Source organism: Gadus chalcogrammus, chromosome 10, assembly GCF_026213295.1.
Source record: "Gadus chalcogrammus isolate NIFS_2021 chromosome 10, NIFS_Gcha_1.0, whole genome shotgun sequence".
In the NCBI taxonomy this organism is placed as follows: Eukaryota; Metazoa; Chordata; class Actinopteri; order Gadiformes; family Gadidae; genus Gadus; species Gadus chalcogrammus.
This window is the reverse complement of record NC_079421.1, coordinates 4,912,994-4,930,638: the sequence shown is the minus strand read 5'-3', so window position 1 is coordinate 4,930,638 and position 17,645 is coordinate 4,912,994. Positions and strand designations below refer to the sequence as shown.

At 49.1% G+C, this 17,645-nt stretch overlaps 1 protein-coding gene across 2 annotated transcripts in view; it reads right to left on the bottom strand.

Moving 5' to 3' along the window:
- Positions 1-17,645, bottom strand: part of si:zfos-2326c3.2 (misshapen-like kinase 1) — a 64,219-nt gene that overhangs the window by 12,998 nt on the left and 33,576 nt on the right. The window contains exons 15-27 of one of the 2 annotated variants that reach the window (XM_056599849.1): positions 15,708-16,109; positions 15,020-15,154; positions 13,551-13,709; positions 11,543-11,613; positions 9,263-9,330; positions 6,630-6,718; positions 6,421-6,515; positions 5,844-5,928; positions 5,052-5,222; positions 3,999-4,092; positions 3,063-3,218; positions 1,962-2,105; positions 1,469-1,603 (exon numbers count right to left, since the gene is read on the bottom strand). In XM_056599849.1, the coding sequence (XP_056455824.1) occupies positions 1,469-1,603; positions 1,962-2,105; positions 3,063-3,218; positions 3,999-4,092; positions 5,052-5,222; positions 5,844-5,928; positions 6,421-6,515; positions 6,630-6,718; positions 9,263-9,330; positions 11,543-11,613; positions 13,551-13,709; positions 15,020-15,154; positions 15,708-16,109 (1,804 nt within the window). The remainder of the gene's footprint in view (positions 1-1,468; positions 1,604-1,961; positions 2,106-3,062; positions 3,219-3,998; positions 4,093-5,051; positions 5,223-5,843; positions 5,929-6,420; positions 6,516-6,629; positions 6,719-9,262; positions 9,331-11,542; positions 11,614-13,550; positions 13,710-15,019; positions 15,155-15,707; positions 16,110-17,645) is intronic. The other variant, XM_056599850.1, reaches the window with a different exon arrangement.

Here is a 17,645-nt window from a genome sequence, read left to right as displayed (position 1 = left end):
TAACCACTCCACAGTAAACCCGAGGTTTATCAATTATAACGCAAGACTATAGATGTAAATGTCTGTGTTGATAGAATAATCATAGAAATAAAACTAACCTCGCATCGCATGAATCATCGCATTTTGAGGACTACTTTCTCAGCAGCAGCGGAATTTAACCTAGGTATCAGTCCGCCGCTGCCGTAGCCTACTACCAGGAATATAACACTGCTGCTGAGACACAGCAAGTCCCTCAAAATGCAATGCAATGCAAGGGTGGTTTTACTTCTAACATTATTCTATCAACACAGACATTTACATCGACCGTCTGGCGTCATAGTTGATTTGCCTCGGGTGTACTGTGGAATGGGTAAGACTGTTTTATTAGCAGGATATTATTGCCCGTTGCCGTGCGCTAGCCTAGCACGAACAAACTCTGCAACTAGAAGGACTGAATGAAATGTGTTGAAAACTGACTCCAATGATAAAGAACACCAAGGCTAACTTGGGAATCAGGCCCTATGTACAAAATTCCGAAATACCCCTTTAAGTGTTCTCTAGACTATGGGGACATTATTTACAAGCCTACTTCCTTCTCCACACTTCACTGTCCAGACTCTGTGTACCGCAGTTCTCTGCCCCTCATATCAAACTCATTGTACCACTCACATGTCTGTGTACTTCCATAAGCCTAGAGACATTGGCATTGGTCGATCTTTTATAAGAAAGCCAAACTTGGCAAGCTCTCTTCATGACTGCAGTTTCCTATCACTCACCAGCAGCTCTTGTGATTTTAACTCCACCTGATGGCTTCTCTATGGTAGCCAGGGTTTGCTTGGAACTCTCTCTTCGCTTCTATTTTTCGCCGTGGTCAGGCCATAATATCACCATAGCTCAATGATTTTGTCTCCCTGGGAGAGTTCCCAGCTTTGATTAAAAAAGAAGAGTGCAACTGCTTTTCCAAAGTAAATTTTTGTGTCTGTTGACTGTTTTTCTGTATTTATCATGCTCTATTTTCCTCAATGTGTTTCAACATACTCTATTTTATATTCTTGTAACCTTGTACTGGTGGCCTCTCTCGGCTCGGTTAAGAGATATTTTAATCTAAAGGGACTTCCTGGTTGAAGACAGGTCCAATAAAATAACATAAAAACATCTGCATGAGTAAAAGTGAATAAACCAGAATAAAACGATTTATAGAGAAAGATTCCCTGGGTGGCTTCTTGATTGATGGATGGGCGAGTTTTAATTGTTTAGAACTGTTCCAGCTCAGATAATCTTTCTTATGGAGTTAATGTCTGCAGCAGGAAAGCAGCATAGTGACGATTTAAGGTTAGTTAATGTTTGTAATCCTGGCCTTGGTAGAGCCCTAGGAATGGCCTTGTGCGTTGAGGTCCGCTGTATAAATAGACCTGCCCGGTCAGTCAAACGCCGTGGGAACAGAACAGAGTGTATGGAGCAGGCAGGGGCAGCAGGGTGTCCTCCTCACCGACTTTGTAGTGCACACATCCCTCCAGGTCGCCCACCGACGTCCAGCCCTGCCTCTTCTCCACCTCGGGGTCGTTGTGCAGGATCTTGTTCCTCAGCCACGACAGGTAGTAAAGCCGCAGCTTGTTCTTCTTCCCTGCACACACACACACACACGCGCGCACACACACACACACAGGCACACACACGCAGGCACATGAGTTGTTTAGGGTGTTTCTGTCGATTTGTATAATAAAGTTCAAACAAGAAAAATATTGTACAATTGAAAACAGTCATATATACATATAAAATAATAATAATTAAATAAATATTATATGTATATGTATATATATATATATATATATATATATATATATATATATATATATATATACAGCGAGAGAGTGGGAGAGACAGACAGAGATATGGAGAGTAATGATAAATAAAAATCCTCGATTCCAACCCGGGTTTGGAGGTGCGACCTCCCGGGGCCGGGCCCCGTGCGGGGGACCCACCTGATATGGTGATGAGGACGTTGAGGCCCTCCAGCACGTCCATCTGCTGGAAGCGCCGGCGGCTGATGAGGGAGTAGACCTTGCCCTGGCCACTGCGGTCCAGAAGCCACAGGCCACTCTCGGTCCCCACCAGGAGGTTCACCCCTACACAGCGACAGCACAGGGACAGCAGCCGTCAGTCATCGTCCTCAGGTACAGACACTGGACAGCCACAGCTAGGATGCATCAGAGTGCTCTGTGATACATCAGCTACTATTTAAGCGTCATTCGTCAGAAGTGCCGCAGCCATCCGTCAGCGTTGAGTGAGAGAAATGAGAATGAGCTGATAGGAAAGGAGATTGAGCTCATTGACCGTTGATTGCCTCTGCCTCTGTGTGAACCGTTAAAAGTTTTTAGACCGCTCCCACTTCATCTCTGACCAATCAGGATATATCTTGCCAAATTTTGCTCTTTTCTGCTCTTTCCATCCTATCACGTTCTAACTGAGCACCCTAAGATTTGTGTTCAATCATTTCCCTCCTGATCTATCCATTCCAAACGGAGCCACACTGAGGATTATAGAGGTTCGCTAGCAATAACTGGATGGTTTCTCATTGACTGCCCTGGCTTGGAAGTACAAGTCCTTGAGTCAGACACATGACCCCTGAAGAATAGTGACCCCTGAATGCTCCTGGTGAGCTGGGGGATTCGCCCACGGCCTGGGTCTTCTGCTGCTGTATGCGTGTGTGTGTGTGTGAACTATTATACGTCTACAACCGCTTACAAAAGCAACCATTTGCCGTTCCGTCAACCAACGCTGAAAATGCTTTGATAAGAGCCACGTTTCCTTAAAAGCGTATATATTGTCTACAAGGGCCGACCAGGACCGTGCACAGAAACTCATTCTATATTTTTTTGAGCAATATCAAAGCAGTACCAGCTACAAAAACGTTTCTTTGTGCCTTGAGTGAGAGTATCACACATGATGAAAGCATACTGAATAATAATGACTAGATTTAATCCGACACCAATCCATTCATCATTAAAATCCACAGGTTAACTGGGCACGCCTACATGTGCGACTCAGGAACTACAACCCAGCGGTGAAAGAGAACTACAAACCCCAGAGGCCGGCGCAGAGGACCTCGGTGTTGAACTTCTTCTTGTACTTGCGGATCTCGGGCGTGTCACTCTGTGGGCGGATGTTGGTGGGGTTCACGTTCACCACAGAGCCCTTCCTGTGGTTTTGCCTTCTGATTGGCTCAGGCCTGCTGCTTGCTGCACGGGGGGGGATACGTTTAGAGAGAAAATAAAATAACAATAATTTCATGTATAGCTCAACAACTCCAACACACAAGCGTTGAGACTGTCGAGACTTATATGTAGCTACTGTCAGATAAAAGATGACATTAGCACTTTGCACTTTCCTCGGCTGTTCAAATGACCTATACATAATTTGTTAATTTGTATATACCAACATCAGTTTTATTACATCTGTATAACCGACATAAGTATTCAGAAATAAAAGTTTTTGCCAGAGAAGTGAGGTTGCCAACAGTGAAGCAATGAAGAACAGTAATCTTAAACACAGCCTACAACCGCTCTGAGACTGCTTTCCTTCCTTTGTTAGTCAGTTTCTCTGTTGTTCTCACTTAGTTGTTCTTCCATAGCTGGCAACCGGCATTTCCTTGTCTCTTTTCACAAATTTGCTCTTATTTTGAGCGAATTTGTGGTTGTGTGAGTTTGTGTGTGTCTGTGTATGCGTGTGCGTGTGTGTGCATGTGTGTGTATGTGTGTTTATGTGTGTGTATGTGTCTGTGTCTGTATGGTATATGTGTGTGTGTGTGTGTGTTTGTGTGTATGTGTGTGCATGTGAGTGTGTGTGTGTGTGTGTGTGTGTGTGTGCATGTGAGTGTGTGTGTGTGTGTGTGTGTGTGTGTGTGTGTGTGTGTGTGTGCGTGCGTGCGTGCGTGCCTGTGTGTGTGTGTGTGTGTGTGTGTGCGTGCGTGCGTGCGTGCGTGCGTGCGTGCGTGCGTGCGTGCGTGCGTGTGCACTCACTGGGGCTGCAGGGCGGGGCTAACTGCAGCAGCCTGGGGTCGATGAAAGGTGAGAGGGGAGAGGAGGGGCTCTTAGCAGTGGGGCTGCCGGGGGCCTGTGACAGACACCAGGACCAATCAATGGCAGGCAGTGGAACATAAAGTACTCAGATACCAAGCGGGCTGCCTCACATACTGTACATAGCTTTAGTCACCTTAGATAAGTAAACATATTTCACAAAAATAAATGTGGCATTTGCATTTCTATGACATTTATATTCATTGCATCTGATAATAATAATAATCTGTGAAGGTGCCTCTGCCTGTGACACACAGGATATAACCAATCGTCACCAATAATGTGTTTGATTCTCGGTTGGAGGTGTTGTCTAGTGGCAGATTGGTAGATGAATAATACAAAAGCTTGCCTCCATCATAAAAAAACATTTGTTTCGACAGACGGATGGATGAGTTCCTATGAAAATGTAGATTATATTTGGTCTGCCTGTCTTTCCTTCTCTCTGTCTGTCTGCCTGTCTGTCTGTCTGTCTATTTCTATGTATGTCGTTCTATCCCTCTCTCTGTCTTCTATCCATCTGTCTAGCCCTCTGTTTGTCAGACTATCCCTCTCTCTGTCTACCCATCCATAAGTTTGTCTATCCCTCTGTCTGTTTTCTTTCTGTCTGTCTGTCTATCCCTCTATCTGTTTATCTATCCATCTATCCCTTCGTCTGTCTGTCTATCCCTCTCTCTCGCTATCCCCTTGGCTCTCGGTCTGCCTATCCTTCTGTGGATCCGTCTGTCTATCTCTCTCTCTCTCTCCCTCTCTCTCTCTCTCTCTCTCTCTCTCTCTCTCTCTCTCTCTCTCTCTCTCTCTCTCTCTCCCTCTCTCCGTCCAGGTGTCTCTCTCCCCGGTGTCTCTCTCGCCCGGTGTGTCTCTCTTCCCCGGTGTGTCTCTCCCCCCCTGCGTGTCTCCCTCTCTGTCCCCCAGTGTGTCTCTCCCCCCTGTGTGTCTCCCTCTCTCTCCCCCTGTGTGTCTCTCCCCCCTGCGTGTCTCCCTGGGGGCCCTACGTACGGGCTCTGGGTGCTGGGGGGGGCGTACGGCGGTGGGGGACTGGGAGTAGGCCAGGTCCCTCTGCTGCTGCTGCTGGGCGCGGGGGTCCGGCCCCCCGGGGCCCGACGGGGGGTGGGTCTTCTGCAGCAGGTCCGGCAGCATGTACGTGTCATCTGGGCCCCGCGCGACGTTCTACAACGCACGCGCACACACACACACACACACACACACACACATACACACACACACACACACACACACACACACACACACACACACACACACACACACACACACACACACACACACACACACACACACACACACACACACACACACACACACACACACACACAGGTTGTCAGAGTGTACCACGGCCCCATAACCAATAAAATAATAATCGGTACGTTGTGTGCTTTGTGACATGTATTTGTTGGAGCTTTTGCTCTGAGTTGTGTTTGCATGCACTCTTCTTCTCTTTTAAACAACTGGCTTCTTTCGTTTTGCAAATGAATCAAAACCCCATGCTGCCAGCTGCATGGTCACAGCAGCACCTAGTGGTGTGACATGGAAGGACAGCAATGCTAACACACTGTGTGTGTGCAGCGTGTGTGTGTATATGCTTACGTACTGTATATTTCTGCATATGTTTGTGTTTATTTGTGAGAGAGGCAGACGCTTTTTTGTGTGTGTCAATGTGTGTGTGTGTATTTACGTGATAGGCAGCCTCTACCTTGTGTGTTTTTTAGTGTGCATGAGTAACTGTGTGTGTGTATGCGTGTGTGTGTGTAAAGTGCCTGACGTGCACGCTACCTGGTTGAGGTTGTGGTGAGGTTGTAGTACAATGCCGTCGGGAATCCCTCGGAAATGTCGGCCTTGCCCGTTGGACAGGGCAGACCTGGCAATGAAAGAAAACACAGATCTTCAAAAATGCCTCACCTGTAGGGCGTGTTTCAGAACCCCTCCCTGTGTGAGACTGAGATCGGGGAACTGTCATGAAATAACCACGTTGGGCCTGTGGATGTTAAGTGTAACTTGAGTAACTTTTTGCCATTTTGGGTGACGGCTTAGCTCAGGAGGTAGAGCAGGTTGACTTGTAACCGGTAGGTTGCTCGTTCGATCCCTGGCTCGTCCTAGCTAGAGTGTCGAGGTGTCCCTGAGCAACGCACCTCACCCTGACCGCTCCTGACGAGTCGGCTGTCGCCTTGCTCGGTTGATTCCGCCATCGGTGTGTTCATGTGTGTATTAACTGATGCTCAAGCGGTGTCGCTCAGAGAGTGTTACCAAACTTGTCTCGATGAAGTTGAACTCAATGAACTGCTAAGACGTGTAAGTGTTGATGAAACCCCACAGGAAGTGGAGGAACGACCTATTAACCAGCGTTCCTCACCTGGTGCTCTCCTCTTCGTCACTGCTGCCCAGCTCGTCGCTTGACGAAGAGTATTCTGCCACCTTGTTGTGCCGCCCAGCAGAGGGTCGTATACCCTGTGTGTGTAAGATTGTGTTTGTTTTGGAGAAAGAAAAATGAAACAAAATGTCATCAATATTCCCATTACAAGAGACGGTCACAGCCATTGGAGCGGCCTAAGCCTGCAGTACCTGAGCTGGTCCACCGGGGGAGCCGTCCTGCGGTCTCCTCTGCTGCTGCAGACGCTGCTGCAGGAGGGGGCTCTCCAGGTTAAAGTAACCTTGACACACAGACACACAGACCCACAGACACACACACAAACACACACACACACACACACACACACACACACACACACACACACACACACACACACACACACACACACACACACACACACACACACACACACACACGCACATGCACCCACACAAACACATGCACCCGCACACACACATGTACCCACACACACAGACCAAAACCAAAGAGGCACAAACACAAATCAATTCTCCATGAATTTAATGTGTGGTACATTATGCATTGTCTTGGCACAGTAAATAAAGGGCCCATGCCCCAAGCTATAGGGATGCTAGCCTTTCTTTTAAAGAAACACAACTACACGTGAACTCTCCACTTGAAGCGCCCCTCAGGAAAGACCTCAGCTGCCGGCTTTAAGGACACCAGGTTGATATTAGATAAAAGCACCAGGTGAAATACAACTGTGACTTCATGTCACACCTTTTCATTTCCCGCCCCGCAACTCTTTATACTTGCCTTCTAGGAAATCAAAAAGTGCATTTAACAGTTTGGAAGACAAGCGGGAAAAGTTCCTTGAGGCCCCACAAGTCTGATGTGATGGAGATTGGGAAGTGCGTATCCGTGTTTGTGTGTGTGTGTGTGCGTGCGTTTCTGTGTGTGTGTGTGCGTTTTTGTGTTTGTTTGCGTGCGTGTGCGTTTGGCCTTGTGTGTGTGTGTATGTGTGCGTGCATAAGTATGACTCTGTCTGTTTGTGTTTGTTTGTGTGTGTGTGTTTGTGTGCGTGTGTTTGCGTGCAAGTGTGTTTGTGTTTGCAGGCGCTCACAGCAGGAAGCCCCAGAAGCCATTCCACTCCCTGCTTGACCCCGAGAGAGGCACTTTGAGACACTGAACCCATCTTACACGCCTCCTCCGCCCCCTCTCTCTAGCGCTCTGTCTCTCTCTATCTCTCTCTATCTCTCCCTCTCTCTGTCACTACACGTTACAACTGCTGCTTCCTGGTGACCACACACGGAGCGGACGGGAGTGGGAGATAAAGAGTGAGAGGGAGGGAGAGGGAGAGAGAGAGGGAGAGGAGGGAGAGGAGGGAGAGGAGGGAGAGGAGAGGAGAGGAGAGAGAGAGGGAGAGGAGGGAGAGGGAGAGGAAAGAGAGTGAGAGGGAGAGAGGAGGGAGAGGGAGAGGAGGAGAGGGAGTGGAGGGAGAGGAGGGGAGGGAGAGGAGGGGGAGGGAGAGAGAGGAGGGAGAAGGATAGGAGGGAATCTAAGACAAGAGCTTTGAATAGTTGTTCTACTCTTTTCTCTCGCTGACTTTTGGAGTGTGCATGAGTGTGTGCATGCTGGTGGGCGTTTGTGTGGGTCTGTTTTGGTTTACAGGACCACTTCAGACCGTGCAATAGGGCTGTGTTTGTATGAGAGAGAGAGAGAGAGAGAGAGAGAGAGAGAGAGAGAGAGAGAGAGAGAGAGAGAGAGAGAGAGAGAGAGAGAGAGAGAGAGAGAGAGAGAGAGTGTGTTTGTTTGCTGAGAACTAAGAAAGCAAAGTAAGCTATGAGCTAAGTGAGAGTTTATGATGTGTGGGGTGATGACGAGGGCAACTTTGGTGGGCTAACATAAACACACAGACACACATGCACGCATATGCACACGCACACACAAACACACACACACACAAACACGCACGTGTCCGCCCACACATACAATGCAGACCACAAAGAAACTGTTTTGCAAACTTTCCATCCCAGATCGTTAAGTCACAAGATAGGAGTCACAACTCATTCAAAAGGTCAAATCCTCAGATTAGATGCAAGCATGTTTAGTAATGACGACATAGGAGACAAGCAGTTCACAAACAAACACACAACCTTCTATTGACCCTGACTACTGAGAGTTAGGACATGTTTGGCTTTCTAGTTTACACTAGCTGTCACTTGCACTCTCCCTCAGTCTGAAACATAGACTCTAAAATAGAGCCAGGATTTCGCCCCATTTCACAGCAGTGAAGCAAAAAATCGATGTTCAATTCTCCTTGCAGCCACAAGTGGTCTTTTGAGGGGTAACACAGAATATAATATGAATGCAATACGAATACAAATTCCCTGGACCAAGTTACTCCCAAATATACTAGATAAGACCGTAAAGGAGTTGTGTAGTTAAATGGTGGTCGCAATTGTAGTTTGTCTGTGTGTGTGTGTGTCCATGACTTTGGGTGTGTGAGTGCATGTGTGGGTGTGAGTTTGAGTGTGTGAGTGTGTGAGTGTGTGTGTGCATGTTTGAGTGTGGGTGTTTGTGTGCATGCCTTTGTGTTTGTGTGTGTGTGTTTGTGTGCATGCCTTTGTGTGCGTGTGTGTGCGTGCGTGCGTGCGTGCGTGTGTGTGTGTGTGTGTGTGTGTGTGTGTGTGTGTGTGTGTGTGTGTGTGTGTGTGTGTGTGTGTGTGTGTGTTTGTGCGTGTGTGTGTGTGTGTGCATGTATGTGTGTGTGTGTGTGTGTGTGTGTGTGTGTGTGTGTGTGTGTGTGTGTGTGTGTGTGTGTGTGTGTGTGTGTGTGTGTGTGTTTTTGTGTATGTGTCCTCACCTGAATGGTTGCTGGAGCCCCCCGGCGATACCGTCCAGGTCAACTTTTCCGCAAATACAGGACTGCCACTAGATGGAGATAGAGAGACACGCAGACAGGATGTAATGCATTCGAGACATAGAGACAGAAAGAGAGTGAGAGTGAGAGTGAGGGTGAGAGAGAGAGAGAGAGAGAGAGAGAGAGAGAGAGAGAGAGAGAGAGAGAGAGAGAGAGAGAGAGAGAGAGAGAGAGAGAGAGAGAGAGAGAGAGAGGGAGAGAGAGGGAGAGAGAGAGAGATAGAGAGACGGAGAGAGAGACAGAGTGAGAGAGAAAGCTTGTTATATCTATATATATCTATATATATATAGATATATATAGTAGTTTACCTAGATATATCTAGGTAAACTACAGTAGCAAGGTGGTGGAACAGAGATATTAATAGTAACTTGGTCGAGAGAGAGGGACATAAAAGATGATAAAGCCAGGATGGAAACAAAGAGATAGAAACAGAGGGAGAGACCGATTGGGAGAGTCATTTGGGGGATTGCAGTGCGAGAGAGAAAGAGTGAGCGATGAGGACAAAGAGAAAGGGAGCAGGGATCTTGTGCCTGTGAGTGTGCTTTACCGAAATAGTGTCAACAAACAGTTGCTGCGAGTTGTTGGCATTTTATTTTCTTAACACAATCAAGCGTACCATCTCTAAGACTATGCAAGGCATGCTCCGCATGATCGTTGCTCTGCTAGTTCGACGCCATCTTAAACAGAGACAAGTGCCCATTGTAGAGCCCGGAGGAAGAGCCCTCAATGTTCTCTGTTTGTACAGCCTTAACCGCGGAGAAAGAGCCCTCAATATTCACAGTTTGTATAGCCTTAACCGCGGCGAAGAGCCCTCAATGTTCTCAGTTTGTACAGCCTTAACCGCGGAGGAAGAGTCCTCAATGTTCTCTGTTTGTACAGCCTTAACCGCGGAGAAAGAGCCCTCAATGTTCTCAGTTTGTATAGCCTTAACCGCGGCGAAGAGCCCTCAATGTTCTCAGTTTGTATAGCCTTAACCCATGGAGGAAGAGCCTTCAATGTTCTCAGTTTGTATAGCCTTAACCGCGGCGAAGAGCCCTCAATGTTCTCAGTTTGTACAGCCTTAACCGCGGCGAAGAGCCCTGAATGTTCTCCGTTTGCAGAGCCGTAACCCATGGAGGAAGGGCCCTCAATGTTCTCTGTTTGTAGAGCCTTAACCACCATAGTGTTCTTTGTTTGTAGAGCCTTAACCACCATAGTGTTCTCTGTTTGTAGAGCCTTAACCACCATAGTGTTCTCTGTTCATAGAGCCTTAACCACCATAGTGTTCTCTGTTTGTAGAGCCTTAACCACAGAGGAAGACCCCTCAACGTTCCCTGTAGAGCGTTAACCAGGGAGGAAGAGCCCTCAGTGTTCTCTGTAGAGCCTTAACCACAGAGGAAGACCCCTCAACGTTCCCTGTAGAGCGTTAACCAGGGAGGAAGAGCCCTCAGTGTTCTCTGTAGAGCGTTAACCAGGGAGGAAGAGCCCTCAGTGTTCTCTGTAGAGCGTTAACCAGGGAGGAAGAGCCCTCAGTGTTCTCTGTAGAGCGTTAACCAGGGAGGAAGAGCCCTCAGTGTTCTCTGTAGAGCGTTAACCAGGGAGGAAGAGCCCTCAGTGTTCTCTGTAGAGCGTTAACCAGGGAGGAAGAGCCATCAGTGTTCTCTGCATGCCAGAGGCCGCTACAGTTTGCTTGACAAAGCTGCTTTCGGACATTCCCAACCTCAATTACCTCAGTGCCACAATAAAGCAAACAGTACCCTCAATGTTCCCCCAACACTGCTGTCACCGAGCTATGCAAGTAGAGAAGTGACAGATAATCACTGTGTGTGTGGACCTGCATCGACACTTCCATCGACACATGCTGTGGGAAATGTTTTCTGTGGTTATAACATCTGATGAAAATTGTCGCAGTCATTATAGACCAAACCCACACACAGACCACTGTGAAGTATTACAACTGTACGACATCGGAGAATGTATTTCTGCTTTTGTGTGTGTGTGTGTGTGTGATTGTATGTGTGTGTGTGTGTGTGTGTGAATGTGTATGTGTGTGTGTGTCTTTGCGTGTGTGTGTGTGTGTATGTGTGTATGTGTGTGTGTGTGCGCACGCTCATACGTTTTTGTGTGTGTGTGTGTGCTTATATGTGCGTGTGTGTGTGTTTGTGTGTGTGTGTTTGTGTGTGTGTTTGTGTGTGTGTGTGTGTGTGTGAGAGTGAGTGAGTGTTTGTGTGTGTTTGTGGGTACCTCGAAGATGTCCTCTTGTGTCCCATAACCAGCTCCTTACAGTAGAACTTGGAAGTAGTGCGTTCAGGAACCTGGAGAAGAACAAGAGTTAACCATTATCCACCAGTAGAACTGATATCAGGGGCCTTGGGTTCGACAACAGGTAGTTTGCTTTGTTCTCTTTGTTTATGCCATGTCATCCTTTAAAGTAGAATCAACATAAATGAGTCTGTGACAGGAGCTTGTCTCAAAAATCAGGACTTCTGCTTTTTTTCAGATGGATTTTTTGTTCTGCAATTCAATAATAAGAAACAAGACACTCCTCTGCAGTGCACCACTGAGAGTACCTCTGAGTGGATTAACATTGTGAAATGTTACACCTCAATAACTAAATAAACACTTACAGGTGAAATCGTTTTAAGTACTTCTCGACAAAAGAAGCCGAGTTCCTAAATGTTGCGTCCCTGAAGCTGGTATCTATCAGGCGTCAGAGAGAGACGCGGTTCAACCCCAAATCATTCTGCATCCAGCTGGTGACCTCTCGACCTCTCGTCCCTGGGGTTGCGGGACCACAACCGAGAGGAAGGAAGACACGCCCAACGACGAGAGAGGAAGCAAGCTGTGCGGAGAAGAATGCCTATCATCGTTCCAACACTCACACACACGCGCGCACGGTTACACGCACGCACGCACACAAAGACACACACACAGACACACGCACACACGCTCACACACACGTAGACACCGACACCGACACCGACACACACACACACACACACAGACATATACAAGCTCGCTCCGCTGCCTTTGGCCCTGCTCCCCAGAACCACGTATTGCTTAACAGAACCACGTAGCGCTCAACAGAACCACATAGCGCTCATCACAGCACAACATAGCTCTCAGCGGAATCACGTAGCACTGATCAGAACCACGTAGCGCCCAGCGGCTCAGTTCTGACCGAGGTTGGCCTCTCGTCGGTCCACTCCCACACGGGCCGGTTCTCAACGTGCTTCCAGGGTTCATTTATGAATGGTCGATGGGGAACACAGGGCCCCCTCGGGTTACCGTTAAACAGAAGACAGGCTAGCGTTCTTTACAGGCCCCATAAGAAGCCAGCAGGGGGGGCGCCGGGAGTTATTAACTGTTTCATCAGCTCCATATGCTCTGCTGTTAGTGGAACAACAACACAGACCGCCCGCTGAGCTTCTGCTCCATCAGGCCCACTGAATACACCTGCAGCATATTGGGTTAGTAAAGGAGAGAGAGGGAGGGAGAGGGAGAGGGAGGGAGGGAGAGGGAGAGGGAGAGAGAGAGAGAGAGAGAGAGAGAGAGAGAGAGAGAGAGAGAGAGAGAGAGAGAGAGAGAGAGAGGGAGAGGGAGAGGGAGAGAGAGAGAGAGAGAGAGAGAGAGAGAGAGAGAGAGAGAGAGAGAGAGAGAGAGAGAGAGAGACATCTAAATCTGTATTTTATCACCGGTTGAAACGGAATGGAATGGGTTTTCAATCAATGGCAATTAGCTCCCCACAACTTGTGAACACACACGCACGCGTGCACACAAGCGCGTGCGTGCACCCAGCCTCTGGTGAGACACTTTGCGTTCCAGGACATTCTGTGCCAGCTGTGACATCACGCCTCCTCTGCTGGGCAGGACACATTACTTCACACAACTTCCTCATCGGGAAATCAAGTAATTCCCCCGAAAAACGAACAGCACTTCACACACAAACACACACACTGTTTTCTTTTTTCTTTTGACATGTTTCCTCTCGTTTTTCTGCACTCTGTCGCAATTTTTAATGATGCGCTGTACAATAAAGATCGACTCATATCCGAACGCTGACCAATCAGGAACAGCAGCACATCCTCAACTCCTCATCGCTAAAAGGTTGACCCGACACGCAGCTCAAAAGACAATCCCTAGCCCACCGACCAGCTAGTTACCACTCCAACCAGTCATACAACCAGCTAGGCGAATCACCTTAGCGGACGCGACGACCGATAAACAGTGACTGAGCCGACGGCGCACCCACCTTGGGGGGCTTATGAGAATCCCAGAAGACGGTGTCGAGCGTGGGGGAGACGGGGCCGACGGGTGCGACGGCTGGGCGGAACGGGGCGAGAGGGGAGATGGCCATGTCCGACATGGAGCTGCTGTGGGGGGCGTCCCGGCTGGAGCGCAGATTAGCATTCTGTACGGGATATACATGGGATATGGTAAATGGACTGCATTTATAAAGCGCTTTTCTAACCAGTGGTCGCTCAAAGTGCTTTACAACAGCCAGTGGTCACCAGTGGTCACTCAGAGTGCTTTACACTCAGAGAACTGGCAACAGCAGGGTGAGGCGTCTCGCTCAGGGACACCTCGACACTCCGCTAGGAGGAGCCAGGGATCGAACTAGCAACCTTCCGGTTACCAACCAAGCTGTCCGACCTCCTGAGCCACATGCCGCCCCGAAAGGTGGAAAGGCATGAATGTATTTCAAATGTCTTGTCGAGCATCAAAGGAGACATATTATGGTGTTTTCCCAACAAGTAAACATAGTTTATAGTTTCAGTCCCTTGGTGGTGTCTGCAGCTTTAATGCAAATGAGCTGCTGCCCATTGACCAATGAGCTGAAAGATTGAACCACGGAGGAGAAGGGATTGGTGCCGTTTGCGGACTCCTGGAGCTCTATATCTATATCATATAATATAATATAATAATAATAATAATAATAATAATAATAATAATAATATTATAAACGGCTATTTATATAATATTATATCTAATATCATGGCCAAAAGCTATGTGTGCCTTGGATGATATTATGAATCATAAAGACTGCCTCTGATGTCTCTGGCACTTCCACAACAAGTAAAGACTCGAGGTGGAGGATATCTCGGCCATGGTTTAGAGGAATTGGGGGAAAGGAGCTTTGGCCATGACTCTCTGAAGTCCATGAACCGCGACATTGTACTCCGGGAGCTGAGCTGCCGGACTTGCCGCCAAGCTCCCCGCACCGGAGCTGCCGGACTTCCGCCGGACTTCTGCCAGCTTCGGCTGCAGTTCAGCTCCCGGCGTACACCGCCGAACTGCCGCTGAAGTTTTGGCAGCAGTCCGATAATGAAAGGGATTGCACTCCCGGAGTTTAGCTGTGCAGGGCTGCCACCGAGTTCCCCCTGCCGGAGCTGCTCGTCCACTGGTCCACAAAATCTTAGCTATGCTCTGATTGGAGGGGAGTAGGGAAGTGGGAGGTAATATTCAGCTGTGCCCCCTTCCTACGTAGGAGGGGGCGCCGAAACTGACTTGCTCGTTTGGTAACGGTAGGCGGGGTACTTTCAGAAATGCATATCTCACTCAAAAAATCATGTACAGACTTTTTTCAAAGTTTGTATGCATGGGAGCACCAGAGAGCCAAAACAACACCCCAAATCCCAGGAAAAGTGTGCATTCATAATATGTCCCCTTTAAGTACCGGGATATGGCTGTGTTATCGCTGACGTCGCTGTGGCGGTTTACCTGGTTGAAGTGTGCTCTCTGCATGGCTGGGGTGCAGGGGCTCGAGCTGCTCCCGGATCCCATCCGAGAGTGCATCTCTCTTGGCAGACCGGCCGCCGACAGCAGCCTGGCCAGGTTGGCCTCCTGGAGCTCCATCTAGAGCAGCACAGTTGGACAGGACTGAGCACCGACACACCGAGCACCTACACATCCACACGGGCTGGCTCCTGGAAAAATAAACCTCCATGTGCTAAACAGCGGAGGAACGCCTGCATGCGAGCGCGTGACATGCACAGGTGTGACCCAGAAATGCAACCATTGCCCCTGCGGAAACAAATGTGGGACGTGCATGATGTCCGACGGGGCAGAACTCCAGAGACAGCGATGGCTCATCAAGGAGATCAAACAGGGTGCGCTTGGAGCATTCCACACTCTCACTAAATGGAGAACACTTGTGTTTTAATTAAACTGAACGGATTGGTCGAGGGAAGGCATCTGAACAGGAAGGGGAAACTGATGTGGAAAAGCAGGAAAAAAAAGAAGGCTAAGGTAGAAGGGGACCCTCGAGTGAGACGAAGCAGGAGGAGACAAACACAACAGAGGCAGAAGACACGGCGAGGCTCACATAGGGTGAGGAAGAGGGTGGGGGGAGGCAGAGTGTTAATCAGCGGCGGACACGAGGGCGCGCTTTGAAGCGGTGGTGTTTTACCACGCGGCGCTGGCTGCTGGCGGGGCAGCTAGGCAGCAGCTTGGCGACGGGCAGCAGGGCGCCGCCGTGAGCGAGCTTCTGGGCGCCGGGCGCCGGTCGCTCCCTCTCCCGCTCCCTCTCTCTCGCCCGCTCGCGCTCCCGCTCCCTGTGCCGCTCGCGCTCGCGCTCCCTCTCCCGCTCGCGGTGGCGGTGGTCGTGCTGCAGGGACAGCAGCTGGGTCTGGTCCTTGGGGAGGGTGCGGTGCGACCTGCGGCCCGCCGACGGCTGCTGGTGCTGGGGGTGCGGGAGGTGCTGGGGCGGGGGTCGCTGGGGGTGCAGGAGCTGGGGGGGCTGGTCCCGGCGCTGGGGGCCAGGAGCCTGCCGGGGTGGAGGCTGCAGCTGCTGGCTTGGAGGTGGGGGTCTCTAAGCAGCACACACACACACACACACGCACACACACACACACACACACATACATGCACGCAAACCCACACGTAGCAGGTTGCACACAGAGATACACACACACACAAACACACAAACACACATGCGAGCGCCGGTCGCACACACATACACACAAACACACATACAGGCACGCAGGTCGCACAGATATACACACACACACACACACACACACACACACACACACACACACACACACACACACACACACACAGACACGCAGACACAGACACACAACAAAAAGCACAGGTATAGTAGCAGCTCACACAAGATGCCAGAAGCCTCCTTAACATTGCACGGTAGAGGCACCACATGGAAGAGCCTCTGATATAGACACCATGTAAACAGACGTGGCTGAAGAGAAGGGGCAGGAGGGGGGGCTGCTTCATGGAGATCCATCGCTGGGGCTGGAGACATGTGCGGAGGGAGAAGCTCACAAACATAAAAGGAAATGACTGGGATTGGGGTTTGGTAGTGGTGTTGTTCTTGGATCCATTCCTTTGGCTTATCAGATCTTAATCTGATTCCCACAGAGCTCTCTGTGAACCACACGCACGCTAGGCAGCACACGTTACACACAGATGAAGTTTGCCGCTGTTATTGCATTTAATCAAATGGTGAAATTAAATTTGTGAGTCTATTTGCTTTAGATTCATGAGAGCAATAATACTGACACCGGAAACGAAATGTTGTATTTGATAACTTATGACCTTATAACTCATTAATATTGACTACATGGACAACTTGCAATTGGGTTCCACAAATTAAGTTGAAACTTAACCATAACAATATAGCTTTAAGGGGTTTTCTGTGAAAAGGGAACACATGATGGAGATGTCATTTTACTTATTCCACAGAACACAGCAAACTGAACCAACCCAATGGCAGGAACAATGCCTATAGGTGGAGGTAGGCTTGTTTTGTATGTCTGCTAGGTGGACCTCAGTACAATGCATCCACCATTGTATCCATACCATTGTGGTCACATGTTGCTGTTAGTGTGTGTGTGTGTGTGTGTGTGTGCCAGTGTGCGTGTGTATGTGTGTGTGTGTGTGTGCACGGCGGGTCACTCACTTTTGTAAACCTATGAGATATTTGACCCTCTGTGTTCTCAAAGCAGACGAGTGTGAAATCGCCTAAACTAAACCATATGACGGGAACAATCCTCGAGGAGGAGAGCAGAGTGAATGAGATAAGGACTTGGATTCCAGAGGCGAGCAGCAAGGGTCTCAGACTCTACGGAGTAACGTCAGCGTTGTTGTTGGGCGGGTGTTTAGCCTTCGCCATGGTAACGCGTCAGCCCTCCTTTGTCAACAAGGCGACTCGCAACATCCACCACAAAACCCTTAAGTGGCTGACGGGATGGCCAACAACGCCACCATCTCGTCTGAATCACCGCTGGGGAACGATACGTCAGCGCTGACTCTGTAGCTTTCGTCCAAACCAAACTCGAACGAAGTCCCACGAAAATATCCCTTTTTGGATTACACAAATCAATGT